Genomic DNA, 12,315 nt, shown 5'->3' on the forward strand with positions numbered 1-12,315 from the left:
AATTCCAAATTCCCCTGTAAATCAAGTATTTTTCTCAGACTAATTAGCCACTCATTCCCATTGCACCCAGCCCCTCATTCACTCGTTCCCTCCCCGGGACCAGAAGTAAGCAGCGTGTGTAATGTGCACAAGGACGAGGCTAGTAGACGGCTGCAGATCCAAGCGGCCCACGGCTCCCCTCGTGCCCGCCTCCAGCTGTCGGCTCCCGTTTCTGTGCCTCCTCCGCTCGGCTCGCTCCAGCCACACTCCCGCAGACATGTTAGAGGACCCCTGGCTGGCCGTACAGCTGCCCGCCGAGGTGCCTGACTCGTTTTGATACTGTCCCTGCACATCTGTCATCAAGCCTGGCTGTCACGTGGTTTGGGCTGCTCAAAGCGTTCGTTTGTTAATTTTCCCAGGCCTATCTCATTCAGAGAGGCCTGCCTGCGGCAGCTGTTTTCAGCATTATAAAACATCCAGTCCTTCTCTTCCGCGAACGGTTACTGTTTTTGTGTGGCCTTGCGAATGGCTCTTGGGATGGACAGGTTTAGCTGAGGTGTGAGCATGGAAAATGTGGTTCTCATGTAGGTCTACTGCAAATCCAATAATGACAAGATACTGTAAGCGTCGTTCCCTCTCTGCATGCTGTCTGATTTCTGCAAGGATAAAATGAGTAGCAAGGCAGGATATTAATCAGACTTCCAAGTGATGACCTTTATGAATTATGGTCCATGCGTTCCTGCTTGTGCGGGCTCCTGAGATCGGTGGTAGAACAGGGTTCTGTCTGGACAGCAGTCCTCTTGATGTTATTAAGTGTTCTCTTGCTCTTTCCTATTGAGGACAGTACTTACAGTGTGAGAAGTGACAAGTGCAGCTCTCCCTGCCCCTGCTGGGGTGCGATCCTGGTTACTCGCGGGCTCTGAGCACTCCCTGGACAGTGGATAACTCCAGGCCTCCAGCGTGCTGAGCCCTGTTACACAGACTTGCTACACTGGAACTTGTACAGTCTGACTTTCGTAACATTGCTCCTTAATTCCACTGGTGAAACTCACCCACTCCACCCCTGATCAGCTGTGTGGTGGGGCTGCTGGTGCAGAAGCGTTCCTTTCGTGATGCACGAAGTGGTTCCCCTCCACTATGTCTGGTGCCTTGTGATGTGTTGGTATTATTCGTGTAGTCTTGTTTTCCAAACATACAGCAGTCAAAGTAAGGTCCGGTGTTACCCCCTTTCCCTTCTAAATATTTTAAGTTCTGATTTCAACCTGTTGATCAAGCTAATGTCTTGGTTTGCCCAGAGTCGACCGAGGAGACCAGTTTCACTGCACTGTCTTCAGTTGGAGTGTGAAACGGGTTGTTTGGTGGACTATAGCAGAACTATGCTGGGAAGCTCAGGTAGTCAATGAAGGACCATCTTTAGAAAACAATGCTATTGTATACCGATATTATTATAACAGCAGCCTAAGAAGGGAGAGTGTGCAAGTCTAGTCATATTTTCAAAAAATCAATTTTCAGGTGGACCTCATACCCTTTACAGTAAATCATTGAAGGAGAAGACGTCAGATTAATCAGGAAATGTCTCTAAGGAGACCGATCCTGTTGATTTTTGCCTGTCTCCAGCACACTGACACATTAGTTTATCAAGGCATACTTGACTGGGGAGCCAGGCAATTAATCTGCCAGAAAAGGACCATCTTCCTCTAATTGATCTGTGGTGGCAGTCAGAAGTGAGTGTGTACTGAATTAACCACTGATCTTGCCTTGGCCTCATCCCTTCGTTAAATGAAACCTTTTTCAAGGGTAAATAAATTCCCTCCTGCGTTGCTTGTTCAATTACAGCCATGGTTCAAAGACAGGGAACAGAGACAGGGGTGCAGAGAGCTGGGGTTGTTAATGCACTAGTGACGAAGACCCCTCTATTGCCCCCCTTTAAACCCCCACCCACACTAATCAGTGTCTCCTGGCAGAGAGAATTCATTGTGGTGGGCAATCTCAAATCGTAGATGTCGAACCCGTTGTCACGATCACTACTCCCGTCTCTTAAGGGCGCTCCAGCCCTTCCTTGTTCTGCCCCATTACCTGCACCTGTTGTAGTTCTCGCCCCACCTTAAAAGCCAGACGCAGGCGTCTCATTGAATCCCGAGAGAGCCCCGGGGGTCCTGCCGCGTCTGGCTCTGTTATGATTTTAGTTTCCTGTTCCTGATTCCCTGCCCTGCCGGTCCCGTCCGGTTCTGGTTTTTAATGACTTTGGATGGATCCCCTGGTCTTGGACTCCTGTATTGGATTTCCCTTTTGGATTTTTGCTTGGATTGTTCGCCCCGGACTCGCTTCCCCTGGACACCTGCACTTCTCGGACACGCCCCCCTGTCTCCATCCCTACTCCTGCATGATATTTTTCCCTATTGTTTCTCCACCTTCCGGATCCTGTTGTCCGGATAGGGCCCGGAAAGAGCTGTTCCTGACACCCACTTCACACATGCACTCACTCAGTTCAGTGTGCACATGGACTTTCCCAGGAGACACTGCGCTCATCCTCTTAAAGCTGATTTCAGGGCACTGTGCAGAGAAAGAAGTCTGCCCAGTAAACCCCTTCTTATGTATTTCTTCAGATTTCTTTGCCTATTATTGCCTATTAAAACAATCTAGAACACAGAAACATTCCATCACAGGCTAAAGAACATAAGAATGTGTACAAGCAATTGCCCCATGTACTGTAGCCTATTTGCTAGTTATTTGTTAATTGATCTTATCCATCAATTTCTTGAAAGAAGCCAGGGTATCAGCTTCAACAACCTGGCTGGGTAGCTTGTCCCAGGCTCCCACAACATTTACAAAAAGAATTATCTCCTGTTTGGAGTTTGCATGGGTCTGTCCTAGTTGGTGTTTCACGGTTTATTCTGGAGAGGTCTTCAGGGTTGACTTTGTCAGAGTCTTGGAGAGTTGGATCAGGTCCCATTGCAGTCTTCTCTGTTCAAGGATAAATATGTTCAGTATTATGATGTGACTTAGGTACAATGTAGGACTGGGGTTCTCAGCTTAGCGAGTTTTTAAATTGTCAACAGTTTATGGCTGTAGAGAAGGGGTCCGCTGGTCCAATTAAAGCTAAACTAGATCTGCTTAACACTTCTGCCAGGTGAACAGCTGTTTATAATTAAAGGAGACAAAGAAAACCTGGATTCCAGATTTCAGGACTGGATATTGTTATGCACTTACTGTAACAATTTGATTAGCAGTTCTTAGGCCAGTGATGTAGAGTGATGCTGATCCAGGTTTTCTGACTGGAGGACCCTCCAACTCATAATTCAACAGTAAACCTGGCTTTCCAGTATGCAGAGCAATTTAGATGATGAGTCTTTGCAGCTTGGATAACTGGTGGACAGTAAATGGCATCTGTAGAAATACAGAGTGCTGTGGTCTTCCAGACAAGTTTGAGTCCTTAGTCTTCTTGGTCAGCTAAGGTTCTTAGTTCTTTTGTTAAATGTAATAATTGTGCTAATAACAGTTTTCTGTTGGTGAGGGACTTCAGCTGTGAGACACAGTGTGAAGGCTTCAATAAGGTTAATACCAGCTAGGCCAGGACTCTCCTATGGCTTCTAATTCATAGGCTGTAGTTTTGGAAATGGATGCACTCTGTACAGTAGGAGACAGTTCCTGTAGCTCTTCTCAGTGGTACGGTATGCATATTGTTCAATGATCGTGCTGTTTATTTTAGTCACACACCTCCCTTTGAAATCCAATTAGCGCTCATTGTGTCTTGAATAGATCCCAACATTGCAGCAAAACATGTTCATTGCCCCTCCAAATATAGAACATTTTCTATCATTATTAAACTAAAGTCCAGTTTAAAGGGACCTCACATAATAAAAAAATAAATGCTGAAATTGTAGAACACTGAGCTGTCAGACAGGCTGAAAACATGCTCCAATTTGTAATAGAGTTTGTAATAGCTAAACTCCTAAAATCCAACTAATTATCCAGGGTTTTGTTACATTAAAAGAAACCCCTCTTATCCACACACTTGCTAGATTTGTCACTTTTAAAATTGGTACAGCTTCATTAAAACAAGAGGGAGCATAATGGTACTCTTGGAAAAAGAAGCTTGGAAGAAGACAACCTAAACACCCAGCTGATAGAATGTCTCTGTCCGGTTAGGTTTCTATTGTTTGCTACGTTTTGGGAGGTTTCTCTTGTTTGAATTTGCACACTGCTGTTGACATGGAAGTTCTCAGGGCATTTGGCTGTTAATTCTGTTTTGTTTGCAAAATCACGTAACGTGGTAAAAGCACAAGGAAAGGAAAGAAATTGAATTTGGAAGGCCCCGAGGGTGCCGTAATAAATGCTGATTGTAACTAATATTATCCTTCATCCTGATGGTCAGCAATGCGTACTGTGCAGTGAAGCCAGGCATAACCCAAATCACCGCTCTGATGCTGAAGAGTGAAATATTATCCAAATAAAGTGTTTAATTAAATGTCAAAGATGTGTGTGATTAGTGCCGGTTGAGTGACTGATCTGTCCGGTAGTTTATCCAAAGCGATCATTATATTGACGTGTCCTAAGAATCAATTCTGAGTGTCAACAGAGTCAGATATGAGGGATCGCGTCAAAGTCGTGGGTTTGAATAGGAAATATTAATCTCGTTAAAGGTTTGCTGATGATTAACACATTTCACACTGGTGAAAGCGTTGCCTTGCCTGTTGCAGTCCTTTGCGGGTCCTTTTCAGCTTAGTGCCGTGCAGTACCTGAAGGAGGTGTTACTTTCACCAGCTGTCACGCCCTCTGCAGCCAGAGGGCGCTCCTTCTCTGTCCTGTCCCTAGTTTCCAGTCTGCTGTCCTTCCTGTCCCTCTCTTTCCCTTGGGCTATATATTTCCGGGTCTTGCACTCTGTCCTCGCTCAGCATTGACGTTCGGATGTCCTGAGACCCGCCTAGCACCAGGGCGCCCCACGTCCGCTCCCTGAGGGCCTAGGTTTCTATACGGCATTCCTGAACTCTTTGCACTAATGAGCCCGGGCCTTTTTCCCGTCTCGCCGCTACGCATATGGGTCTTTTTCCGCTCTCCTGCTCCCCATGGTTAGCCCCTTTGGACGTCCGTGACACCAGCAGCAGCAGTGGAAGCAAGGGGAAGGAGTGCTATTGAAGGGGCTGTGTGCTGAGGGGGCTCCAGTCGACCTCCAGTCGAGACAAATCAGCGCGATTGTAATTAAAGTGCAGGCCGGCGTCGTTTGCTGTGTAAGCGATTGATTAAGATCATTGACTACAGAATGCTGAACTGAGGACACTGAGGAAATTAACTCTCTTTATGTCTTCCATTCAGCATGCAGCTCCTCTCTGTAGCAGGTAGCTGGCAGCTGCCTGTGAAGGCCATTACACTGATGCAAGAGCCTTAATGGCCGTGATGATGGCGTCTGAATGAGCTAACATTAGTGTATGACTAATTACCGTGCCGCTCACCCACTCGCTGTCTCTGTCTCTCCTGCCAGCCCATCATCCCCAAGAGTCCCACCAGCAGTGTGGCCACGCCCTCCAGCACAATCAGCACGCCCTCCAAGCGGGACAGCTCCGCCCTCCAGGATCTCTTCATCCCTCCGCCACCCTCTGAGCCCTACACACCCCGGTACAGAGCCTCTGAAACCGGAATGTCTAGACACTCATGCCTGTCTTTGTATGGGGTACAGTGTGTACCATACTGTCTGTGCCTCTCTCTTTTAGAAGAGAAGGCACAGACAGTGCAGTACATACTGTATACAGTACATTCCTGAGCTCACACTGCACACAGTACATTCAGAGCTCATTCATGACTCTGTAGTCATGCCGGGTTACACTGCACGGCTTGCCCAGGTCTGCTCGCGGGGCTAATGTCTGGTTGCTGTGCTTGATGCTTCAGCGATGACAAGGGAAACCTGCCCAGCGACGACATCACCCGGCACCACGCTGGGATCCCAGTGGCCAAGGGCTCGGAGTCGCCCAACTCCTTCCTGGATCAGGAGTACAGGAAGCGCTTCACCGTGCTGGAGGAGGACGCGGTGCTCTACTGCTACGAGTACGACAAGGGCAGGGGCCCCAGCCGCCGCGACGCCACGCCCACGTATGGTAAGGCTGCCCTGGCCGCGTCTTCCTCCTCCTGCACAGACGACTTGACGTTTCCCTTCTCTGTCGCCCAGCTCCGTTCATGTCGGCAAATGGCGAGGCACGATGATGGACCCCGCGGTCTTCAGATTCATTTACTTGCCTGGTCCCGTGGCGGAGAAACACAGTTTTCGATCTCCAGCCCAGCTGACCACCTGAAGGCTGACTAGAGCCGCAGCTGCCCACCAGTAGCAGCAGTGAATTAGGAATTTGGGAGACTAATGAAAACACTAGTGAAGGAAGAATTCGATGCCCTTCTCGTGAGATACCACAACTTATTGAGCTGAGTGGCTCATATAAAGTCAACAGCTTGCAGCTGCTAGATGCCCACCTGGTAATGAAAGACAATCATCCGAGCTGTCCCAAGACTCCCTCACACATGAGCAGAGAGGAAAGCTCAGTGCATAGACGTTTCTCTTCTTATGTGTAACAAGAGCACAAGAAGACAGACGTTTCAGCATGTCTCTTGTCCAGTGGACATAAGTTTATATGCAGGGTTATAGACAGCGGTGGGGAGGAGTGGGCAGGGCTCTGTGCTTGTAACTGGAAGGTTGTGGGTTCGAGTCCCAGGTGGGGTACTGCTGTTATACCGTTGAGCAAGGTACTTGACTCAGGCACCTTCAGTTAAATATCCAGCTGCATAAAATGTAGAGATGGAGTTGGCTTCTGGCCAAAGCCTCCTGAATAAATTAATAATGCTCTAAGTTTTTTTTTCTTTCAAATCTGTCAGGAACACAGAGCTACAGTTCCGTTGGGCGGCCAACCTGCAGATACTTTGCCTTGAAAGAGGAGAAACAGCTGTGCAGTCTGTCTGTTCTGGGCATACTGGTAGACTAAAGATGAGGAGATACCTCACGTAATAAAAACAAACACAAAATCATTGTGAACAGGTGACTTGACAAAAGCTCAACAAATGGAGCTTCTTCTGGCTTTACAGTGAGAATAATTAGCTTTCCCTCTGCCCGAGGCCGGTAGTCTACACCTAATTAAACTGCATTTTCAATGATTAAGCCTTTAACTGCTCCGGAATCGCAGCCTTATCTGTCATCCTCTGAAGTCCGTTAATCAGAGCCACAGCAGAATTTTTGTCAATTGTAATAGTGTGACTTGAGGTCCCTGACGAGCGGAGATCGGTATCTGAGGGAAGCACAACCTGCCAGCCATTCAGGGGAGCCAGCAGACGGGGAGCTGTAGACCGCAAGCCAAGAGATAAAAGAAACAAATATCTGGACAACAGCCGGACAAGACTAAACAAAACTGAAGACGGCTGTGGCAGCGCCGCTGTATAAATCAGATGAAAAGGGTCTCTTTATTAGGAGGAAATGGGAATTCTAATCTGAATTCTGTTCAGACTCTCCACATGCTTCTTTGTAACTACTGTATGTACTAGCCTTTCGTATTCCTCTTGTGAGGCGCAGTGAAGGAGGAAAACAGGTGGCCTTTACGAGACAATGGTACAATCCCTCGTTTTCTGCAGCGCTTTGAGGAGACCAGGAAAGCCAGCGTTTGAGTGCGGGACTCAGGCCTGCAGCGGGGTAGCGGATGTCTGACTCTCCGTACTTCAGAGTTGTCACGGCGAGTCTGCTGTTCCTGTTGAGGGAACTGAATACTAACACAGCTCAACGGGTCACCGGGCACCAGTGTTCCCTCTCATTTCTAATGGCCTGTGTGCGCAAAAATTTCAAGTTGCGCAAACTTTTCCCCCCAGTGACTCAAACTTGTGCGCACTAAATTTAGTGTATGCAAAATTGCCCACCTACAATTAGTTTTGTGAATATAGTCATTCTCATAGAAACAAAGAGATCCAAAAGACCGGGCCAGCGATTCAAAGAGCCCAGTCATGGAGCAGAGATATCGATTATCGAGGGGCAATAAGATTGCACACAGCCCAGCTGGGTCTCTCGCAGCCAGTCTCATGTGGTCCACTTAGCATTTTTCAATTGACGACCGTGTTTATTTTATTATTATCATATTTTTGTTTTGGTATTTAATTTTTTGGTGCATGGTTCAATTTCCTATGCTACACGCCCACAGCTTCGAGGGAACGTTGCCGGGGACTGAGGAAATTGAATCTACAAAAGCATTTCTCTGGGGTTCTGGGTTTTCTTTTTCTTTTTCTGCTGAGCGAGCTTTATATATGTCCGGTCTGGGCTATAAGCTGACGTGCCAGTAAAGACTTTAAACATTCGATACACCAGTCCCTACTGGCCGGTTTCCTGAAAAGGGCTTCGTGATGTCTGGGTGTCTCTTGCCTGGCCTTCTCTGAGAAAAACAGAAGCTTAGTTTTCTCACCTTCACCTCTGTGGGCTTTGCTGCAGCAGCTGTGTGCCCTCCAGCAGACCTCAGTCATTTAGCGAAGATCACTGGCAAAGGCCTTTTCTGACAGAGCTGATGGGCGCCAGGGGAACAGAGGATGAAGGGGAGAAACACGTGTGCGAATGCAAATGAGAAGGCTAGCTACAGTATAAGATCAGATCACCTTATTGGCCATATACAATTTCTTGCATTAGGATTTCATCTTTTCGCAGACCCCAGCTTGCTCTCCATGAGACACACAGACAGGGAGAGAAGCTGGGGGTCAGAGCGCAGGGTCAGCCATTTATACGGCACCCCTGGAGCAGTGGGGGTGAAGGGCCTTGCTCAGGGGCCCACCAGAGGAGGATTCCTCTGTCGGCCGTGGAATTTGAACCGGCAACTTTCTAGCCAGAGGCGCCCCGCTTTTTTTTAAGATACGACATAATCAGTGCGTGAGGAAGGTTCTCCTCAGGCCTGGTTTTGGCGTGAGGAGTGCAGGGTGGGAGACAGGGCTGTGCTGGGGACCTGGGTGTCCCAGAGAAGAAGCCGGGCAGGAGGAGGCCAGCAGAGGAGTTCCAGCCTCCGGAGGGCTGGTTCACCGGAGCCTCTGTGGTCTGAAATTCTAATGCCGGAGTTGCAAGACTACCGCCATCACGGTACTACTGCAGCGGGGCCTGCGACCGAACCCAGAACGAGCGTGTGGGCGGTTGAATTTTGTGTGCGTTTTTCTTAATCCAGGGCTTAATACTGGGGGGTCACCCTTGCCCCAGCCCCGAGGAATGTTAGATCATCAGCCCCCCACCCCCCGCGTATATCAGACCGACGGTGAGGGAGCAGCGTTGAAATGCCTGGAAATGAAGTGCGCAGCAATGGGTGTGAGAATGAGCACATCGTGTCTGAAAATAGATTTGGGTTCTGAGATTAACTGTCTCATTCGATCTTAATTGCTTTCAAATTGCTTTCCGCAGTGGATAGGAGCACCCCCCCCCCGTCTGTGAAAGTGCTTCAGGATGCTTTGTGATGAAGAGGGCTATATAGATATAATGTGTTCTTATTGTTATTACATGCAGATTTTAATCTGTGCTTTTTTTCTGAGAGTAGGGCTCAGTTTACTCACTCTTTGCTGTCCTCTGTGCTGATACTGTGCTGCACAGACCTGGACGCGGCGCCTGTGCAGTGATCCCTGCGTACAGTAGCTAAGGCTTGAACTCGGTATTGACCTGCGAGGCCTGCAGTTCAGATCATGTCTCTTTCTGCGTACAGCATGTAAGAATGACGTTAATGACTTTATTAAGCTTGAAGGGCTTCCGCGCAGTTCTAGATAGTGAGCCAGGGGAACTGCATAAGTAAAGGCTGAATCCGCGCTGAAACGTACCAACAAGAAGCGCAGCATTCCAGCTGTTAATACAGTATACAGGTACCTCACATCGGAAGAGCCAATAGGAGTACATGGAAGAAGAGTACAGGAGGAACTCACTCATGTTTGTGGGTTGTGGAGCAGCCTCAACTTTGGTTGCCTTCAGGAAATGGCTGCTTGAGGCCCATTAGATACTACTAAATGGGTGCGATGAGACCAGTGGCCTCCTCTTTTTTGTAACCCATCTTTGTCGTTGAAGGCTTAACAGATGAAACGCTGTGTTCTTCTGTTAAGCTGTGTCTTCTTTCTGCTCTGCAGTGTGGAATTAACCTTTATGTACTCCTCCACGGGTCTGAATAGTGCTGACTGCTTGTTTTGTTCTGTTTTTTTTTTTTCCGGGAAGAGAGCTGTAAAACAATAGCAGACGTCTTACTGTAACAGTCTGCTGTGATTGGGTTTTCTCCCATGTGAGCTGAAAACCAATTCCTCCGCAGACGGAGCCCGGCCTCCGCAGCCCCGCTCTGAGCACTGAGTAAAATTAGATGGGCCGAGGGCAGTGTCGTGGGCAGTGGTGGGGGAGGGAGAGTTGATGGCACTCTTCACAACCCTGCTACTGTACATATCTGCGGATGGCGTATCTGAGCGTCGTGGCCCTACGGAGTTTCTGTGTGAAGCATGCCTTCGTGGTTCTGCTTCATCGGCCCGGTGTCGTTGCTTTAGCAGCAGCTGCAGTGTTTGTGTTGTCAGTGGTAGAGGTGATACAGTAAGGAGGAGAAGGCGGCATGGTTACATTTTCTTTTGTCACCCCGATTCGGCGTCTTTAGGGGTGTAGCACCTAGGTCATTGGGTCCGTGTGTCTCACACTGCCCCTCTGACCACCTTGAGATGATCGGATATTCACGCACCGCGTAAGCGTCACCGTACAGTAATTCATTAGCTCTGTAATCCTTGCTCGGAGTCTTGAGCATGGGTTGAGTCTTTCTTATCCCATCTCGGAGTGGCTGTTGCTCTTTAATGAATGTCCTTGACATTTGCTCAGTATTTCTGTTCGCACAGTTATCTGTGGCCTCACATTTATTTCAATTTAAGTGGTGAGATTCCAAACACCTTACACCTCTCCAGGTGCTGCATCGGGATTGTGAACATTTTTCACACCTGGCTTTTTCTGGCCAAGATAATGGACGCAATGGGAATTTGAGGATGGGTAGGAGAAAACCGTGACTCAATTGCCTCACTACAAGATACATTTAATATTCTGCAGTCAGATCTCACAAATTCCCATCATGCATAGCAATTCTGCTGATAAGGTTTCTAGATTTTTTTGTCTGCTTAATTACCTTGCTCAGGTTGATAAGTCCTAAAAATTAAGAGTAATTGCAGTTCTGTTTGACCTGAAAAGCATTAAGGCTTTTCTAACCTTAACACTTGCTGATGCGGGAAGACTGGGAGTGGGGGATTCTGTCCTGCCTGTCCAGGGGGGTTGCTTGCTGAGTGGAGGACTGCTCCAGCACTAGAGTTAGGTGCTCTGTTGTCTGGGAAAAAAATACATCCCTGCTTGTTTTTATGTGTCAGCAAGACTTTAGAGTTAAAGTGAATGGCGACTGCTGAGCGCTTATGAAGTTAGGCAGCCTCTTCAAACAACTGCTTGAGAGTGAATTTTGGTGCACTTCCACATGGGATCCATCCCCCCCATCCCCAAGGGGGGCTGTGTACACCAGATGGCGCTATATCATCTCAATGTGTTAACCATTAAGGCTTTGTCTAGTGGACACCAGTAATGTTAGCGCCCTCTGGTGTCCACATTGTGTATGGGAACAAAGTGTTCCTATTTGCACCAGATCTCACCGGGTGTTTGCGTTCCTGAGACTTGGACAGCCCTTAATCAGTGCTTAACACTGCGGGCTCACATTCTAATTGCAGCTCCTGAAAACCACTTGCAGGGCTTTCGCAACGGGAATGCTCCACAAAACGGCAACATTGTTTTCCTCATTGTTAAAATCCCAGCACGTATTTATGAAAACTAATGCTGCCATAGCAGCAAAAATAGCTTAATAGTTGTCATATAAAAGTGTAAAAACGTACGTGTTGTGCAATAAAGAATACATTATCTGACAGTCTCCTACTGTGTCCTGCAGTAAGAAAAGCAATGTACGTTTCTCCGAGACTGGCATCCTTCTGAAGCGGGCACGAATCTTGGCAGCTCCAGTGTTATCTGTTATGGGGCAGAGCGAGAGATCCCCCGATGCACCAGGGAGATGTGGTATTGAGGCCTGTTTTCTCATTTTCAGGCCGGCTGAGGCCGATCTCTATGCCGGTGGAGTATAACTGGGTCGGTGATTATGAAGACCCCTCAAAGATGAAGAGGGAAGGAAGGCGAGGTGAGTGTCTGAGCTGGGGCGTTTCTCATACGAAGGGCTGCAGCCTCCGCAGCGTGGCAGAAGCTCAAGCTTCCCCACGCAACACCGACCCGAGGTACGGAAGGAAATGAGAGCTGAGATGCAGTTCTGTGATAAGGCGGAGGTGATGCAGGAAGATTTTTATAATTATTATTAGCTCCTA

At 48.1% G+C, this 12,315-nt stretch overlaps 1 protein-coding gene across 4 annotated transcripts in view; it reads left to right on the plus strand.

Moving 5' to 3' along the window:
* cnksr2a (connector enhancer of kinase suppressor of Ras 2a) overlaps positions 1–12,315 on the plus strand; it is a 112,657-nt gene that overhangs the window by 61,810 nt on the left and 38,532 nt on the right. For all 4 annotated transcript variants that reach the window (XM_015341501.2, XM_069189904.1, XM_015341502.2 and 1 more), the window contains 3 exons: positions 5,459–5,592; positions 5,863–6,068; positions 12,045–12,134. In XM_015341501.2, coding sequence (XP_015196987.2) covers positions 5,459–5,592; positions 5,863–6,068; positions 12,045–12,134 — 430 coding nt within the window. The remainder of the gene's footprint in view (positions 1–5,458; positions 5,593–5,862; positions 6,069–12,044; positions 12,135–12,315) is intronic.

Source organism: Lepisosteus oculatus, chromosome 5 (assembly GCF_040954835.1).
Source record: "Lepisosteus oculatus isolate fLepOcu1 chromosome 5, fLepOcu1.hap2, whole genome shotgun sequence".
In the NCBI taxonomy this organism is placed as follows: Eukaryota; Metazoa; Chordata; class Actinopteri; order Semionotiformes; family Lepisosteidae; genus Lepisosteus; species Lepisosteus oculatus.